At 32.6% G+C, this 6,159-nt stretch overlaps 1 protein-coding gene across 1 annotated transcript; it reads right to left on the bottom strand.

The window, feature by feature from the left end:
* Window positions 1–1,226: 1,226 nt before the first annotated feature.
* LOC112704998 (uncharacterized) lies at window positions 1,227–2,456 on the bottom strand. Its single transcript, XM_025755860.2, has one exon. The coding sequence runs from the start codon at window positions 2,454–2,456 to the stop codon at window positions 1,227–1,229; it is 1,230 nt and encodes a 409-aa protein (XP_025611645.2).
* Between the last annotated feature and the right edge of the window lie 3,703 nt (window positions 2,457–6,159).

Here is a 6,159-nt window from a genome sequence, read left to right as displayed (position 1 = left end):
TTTATTAATTTAACTAATTTAAAATTATTTCCTTATATTTAATTTTTATCCCGCTCCTATGTTGTTATATAAGCTAATATTTATGAAGGTATTTTGAACCCAAAATCTCTTATTAACTAAGCAAAATTGTTGTCAACTAAGTCATGTGTTCGTTGATATATATATCAAGGTTTAGAAAATTGGACCGGTCATCAAATCGCTCTAGTCATTGGTTTATTAGTTTATTGGTCTAATTAGTTCAATCGGTGATTTAACCGAAAAAAATCATTTTAGAATAGAATAATAAATAAATTATAAATACACATCCTAAAATATAATTATAGTCTGATATAAATCTTAAAATATCTTCGAAATTTAAAACACTATATAAAATATCATCAACCAAATACATATGATCTTATCAAAATCCAAACTCAAAAGTTAAATAGTAATAAAAGCATATCTAAATATTAAATCCTAACATCATGGTTTATCAATCATCAAAATTCGCAAGAATTTGTTGCAAATCTGCTTCGATGGGATGATCTTCACCTTCATTCCCACCCTGATCAACAGAAGAATCAAGAGATGCAGCATAAAGACCATTACTACCACCGCCACTTTGATATAAATCAGCATCAATTTTACCTAATAAAATAGACATGTTATCAGTATATTATAAACTAACAACATTCTAATAAATCATTAGAACTAAATATACTATACTCACGCAATAAGTCATCCACATTACTAGGAAGATCAGGCTCTTTCTCTATAACCTCTTCAGTCACCCAAAAGTCAACTTGACTGATACTTTCATAATCAATTGGATCATATTGTATCTTTTGCTTTCTTTTTTCTTTTTCCTTCCTAAAAAGTTAAATACAATATATGAAGATTTAATAATTTACAAATTTGTTATGCTAAAGATTACAAATGAAACAATATAGTATTTCATGAAACATATATTACCTGGATTTAAGACGCAAATTATAGGTAACATAAACAATGTCATTCAGTCTTCATGCTCCAATCTATTTCTTCTTTTTGTATGAATCTGGTCAAAAAGGCTCCAATTTCTCTCACACCTAGAAGAAGCAGATACTTGGCTAAGAATGCGAACAGCTATCTTTTATAGACATGGAACAGAGCCTCCGAATAACCTCTACCATTCATCTACCAATTATAAAACCATAACATATTACAAGATATCAATTAAGAACATAGGAGCATAAAACAAGTTACTATTAATTAAACAAATATTCAGCCATATTCTTACCAGGCTTAAGTTCAGATGCAGCTGGAATAACTTTTTGTCTATCAAAACTTTTCTTCCGATCTCTATATAAATGTATTTCTTTCATTGCCTGAACTAAATCCAAATTGTTACACTTGCAATACAAGGTAACAAGATCAAGCAAACCTCGCATAACATCAGGTGCTTCTTTATAATTTTCATTAAAAAAGAATTTAGGATTTAGGAAGTAAGCTGCCGCATGAAGATCTTTCTTCAAATGCTTGTCCCATCTTGAGTTGATAATATCTGTGTACGGCTGATATGTAGTCTTGGATTGCCTAAACATCTCCTTAATTGCATCTTCTGTCCTTAGCATTCCTTCATAAATATATCCCAAAGATAGTTTGTCATCAGCATCAACAACCCTCAGCAAGTAAATCAGAGGGCCCACAAGTTTACATATAGTAAAGCAATCGTCCCAAAATTTGCAGTCCAGAATAATAGCACTCACGGCTCTACCAGTAGCATTCCTTCCTAATTTATGATCAGTGAAAATTGAATCTACAACCAATTGTTGCAACTCCTTTTTACGGTCAAAGATGCTCTTCAATGTAATAAATACAGTTGCAAACCGAGTTGCACCAGGACGTATAATTTCTCTCCAATGAGGTCTTTGTCTTAGCCAAGATAAGAAAACCGTATGATTGTACACAAATACTGTGATCTTTGAAGCACGAGTTGCAAGGTTAGAAATATGTACCATGCTGCTTATATCTTTTAAAATAAGATTAAGGCAATGAGCAGCACATGGTGACCAATAGATATTATCATATTTTCTATTGATAAGCCTACAAGCAGCAACATAATTGGCCGCATTGTCAGTCACAACATGCACAATATTATTTGGGCCAATCCATTCAATCACCTCAGAAAACAAATTACACAAGTGTGAAGCATTTTTTACCATACTGGAAGCATTTACTGATTTCACGAAGCACAAACCTTTAGAACAATACACCAAGAAATTGATTAACGTTCTTTGTCTTTGATCTGTCCAACCATCAGCTATGATGGTACATCCAGTTTCCTTCCATGCACTCCTATAATTATCAACTAGCATTTGACTTTCTCTTTTAAGATCAGACAACAAATGAACCCTTAACTTATCATAAGAAAGCCCCTTGTAACCAGGTCCAATACCAGCAACACCATCCAACATATCTTGGAAATATGGCGACATCACAGCATTAAATAGAATTTTACAATCCAAAAGCCACCGAGCAAATCGTTTATCAACCTCGTGTATCGCCTCTTTGTTTTGCATAACACTTTTAATACTTGGTTGAGCTCCTGGAGTTGTTCTTGGTGCAAACATAGGAGGAATGACTTTGGCTTTTTTTCTTTGGATCGCCTCCAACTCCTTGCTAACTCGAGGTACGCTGTTGTTCCTGTTCTTCTTGAGCTATTGCCTCATCAATTGCATCCTCTACCTCATCACCACCCTCTTCACCAAAACTTACTTTTCTTTTCTTTTTGCTGGTCTGAATATCTTTCAACAAACTTTCCATCTGTTTTTTCACATTATATGGAACTTTATGACATTTTTTCACGTCTCCAGTAATCTCTGCTAGATATTTCTTCATCCTGTGAATTCCATCTCCATTGAAAACCTGTAGACAAAATAAACATTGATATTGTGGTTTTCCATTCACCATTTGTAGAGCAACATATTTCCAAGCTAAATCTGTTTTTCCCCTAAGGTTAGAAGAACCTTGTGACTGACTATCATTAGCACTACGGGAATTAGGATTAGCAGCATCATTCGGAATAGGAGTCTCAGCAGGCATGTTATTATTCACAGAAGCATTGTTATCAGTAGTTGCTTCTTGATTAATACTATCTTCCATAACTGAAATTAATAAAAGTAAAATATATATGGAATTAAAAAGTAAAAACAGCCACAAGCCTACAGGCCACAACACAACACAACACAATGAACATACATAGAAATTGAACAGTTCACAGATGAAGTTCCAGAAATTGAACAGTTCATAGAGAAAGTTCACAGAAATTGAACAGTTCACAGATGAAGTTCCAGAAAATTAAACAGAAATCTAAGTTCAGTTCACAGAGGAAGTTGAGCTGCAAAATAGAAGACCAGCCAGCTTAATTTTCTGATTTTTTATTTCTTATGCTGAGCAGCAAACAGAAATTGAGCCGAAGACCAAACACAAATTGACCAACAAATAGAAATTGTGCAACAAACAGGAATTGAGCTGCAAAATAGAAGACCAGCCACAGCCAGTTAATTTTCAGATTATTAATTTTTTATGCTAACCAACAAATAGAAATTGAGCAGAGGAGCAAAGAGGGAAGAAGATGAGCACTGAGCAGAGGAAATTCACAGAGCAAGTTCACAGAAATTGAACAGTTCACAGATGAAGTTCATAGAAAATTAAACAGAAACCTAAGTTCAGTTCACAGAGGAAGTTATCAATTTCATGTATGTTTCTACCAGGGTCGATGGAAGAACATGAGCAGAGGCGAAGAACAAAGAAGATGAGCAGAGGACGAGTCACTCACCTGGGGTCGATGGAGGGCTACCGGTGTTGATTGTTGAGGACCACGCGATGAGAGGGCTACTGCGTGCTGGTGTTGAGAAGATAAAGACGATGGAGATGGAGGGCTACTGGGCAGGAACCAGGCGACGATGGAGATTGGAGGGTTACTGGGGCTGAGGATGGCAATTGGCGACACCAGGGGACGAAGGATGGTGACAGGGGGGCTATGGTTCAGGGCGGCTAGGGTTCTCCATTGGAGATGATTCAGATGAATCATGAATGAATGGGGTCGGGGGAAGAAAGGGAGGTGGGATGCCCCACGAGCGGGTCGTGTCGGGTTCATTTTTTTATTTTTTTTAAATCATAAAACGACGTCGTTTAAAGTAAACGGCCGGTCACCGATTCGATCCAACAGGCCAGTTTTTGGCCGGTTTACCAGTTCTTCTCTGCACGGTTTTCAGATGAGGATCGGACTGTTTGTAGCGCCGATTTGCGGTTAAACCGGTCGAACCGGCCGGTCCAATCCGATTTTCAGAACCTTGATATATATATTTAATTTGAAGTTATAAGAAATTAAACTAATATATAATTTTCATATATGTTATTGAAATTCTATAATAAAATGTTAGCTACTTATATGACTTTTATGATGACTTAGCTTGCGTAACATAGTTCATTTTATGTTATCCAGAATCTATAAAGTCTCTTTATACATACCTAACAAAATCGTTGTAATCAAATATAATTCACTAATTATTACTCTCAAACTTAAACCCCAAGTTAATATATATAAAAGTTTTGGCATCTAGACAGGTAGGTTTACTATTGGTCTAGGAATATATAAATAATTAGAGGGAAAGCTTTAAATATTAAGTGAATTCTATGGTGTCTTTTATTGTTGTGTCTAAATTGTTTAACTTATTTTTATAGGTAAAAAATAAAATGTATAAAATAAAAATAAAATAATTAAAGTTTATTAAATATTATTTTTTTATATTTTTTAGTAAGTTAGGCATCATAACTTAGACACCATAACATTCACCTAAATATTAACATGATCTAATGCGTGTTGGGATTGAATTTTGATAATATAAAATTATTGCTTCTGATTTAAGTGAATTAGTGAAGTTTAAATAGTTGTTCTTTTCTACAAAAACAACAAAAAAAAAGTTTCTAGAAAATTTATACTACATTTGCTTAAACCGTATAAAACAAAATTAATTTATTAGATAATATAGTGAAAAAATTATATTACTTTAATTTTGCACTAATAATAAGTATTAATGGATAATTTAGATATATATAAAAATATTATATTAATAATATTTCTATAATTTAAATTGTTGTATTCGTGATTTGTTAACAGCAAAAAATTATTTTTTGATATCTTTACACAGTGTTTATGTGTTCTCTATATACGTAACGGTCGATCGTAGACTTGGTTCGATCGTGTTCAAAATCCATGATATAATTATGGATTAGATTGTCTACCTTATTCTAGTTCTGTGAGAGTTTCATCGATAAATTTCTATTTTTTCGAGAGTCCGAAGTGATATTTAATTTTCACAGTTCTAAACCTCTAACTTATTATACTTTTCATAATTTTCTCCATTCAAGTGTATTTACGTGATTACATTTGTTGGATTGTCACTCGTATTAAAATCATATGACAGAATAAATTTTCTTAATTCCTTTTTCTGAAGTTTCTGGTATATTTACAGAATTTTTTTCTAGATTATCCATTATTAATAAGCAAAAATCTTGATGAACAACTACATGTAAATTATATATAGACTTTTTCCTCCTCTTTTGGTCCAAAAGCTAGCGTTTTTCTTTACACATTCGAACAAATTCACTGGCATTATTAATTAAAAAGAATAAAATGTTCCAATTCAATATTCAACTAATTGGGATAGCGCGTGAAAAAAGAAATTAAAAGGGACCTAGTCATTTTTTATTCAAATCGGTTGGAAGTTGGCAATGCAATTTTTATTATATCTAAAGGTTACGGCCGTAGACGTGAGTTTCTTCAATTGACGCACCGAAAAGAAAAGTCCAAAATTAAAGCAGAAGAAAATTATAATTTTAAATTCATCCTGGAACTTATCAAATAATTAGAAATTTGAGTTCTTTTTGTGGAATCTTAGTATCATTCCAAGATTCGCTTCTATTAGATATTTTATAAAAATTAAATATGATGTTACGGTTATCAAGTATAATGGTATGGGACTAATAATGGATAAATTACTTTTTTTTAATGGTTTGTTATCTAATATTATTCAATTGCCCTGTTTCGATTTTTGTTCGAAATTATCTTTATAAAAATCGATTGTTTAAATCGATTTAAGTATGTATTCATAGTAAATCGTTTTAAATTGAATT

Source organism: Arachis hypogaea, chromosome 8 (assembly GCF_003086295.3).
Source record: "Arachis hypogaea cultivar Tifrunner chromosome 8, arahy.Tifrunner.gnm2.J5K5, whole genome shotgun sequence".
In the NCBI taxonomy this organism is placed as follows: Eukaryota; Viridiplantae; Streptophyta; class Magnoliopsida; order Fabales; family Fabaceae; genus Arachis; species Arachis hypogaea.
This window is presented reverse-complemented; position numbering and strand designations above follow the sequence as displayed.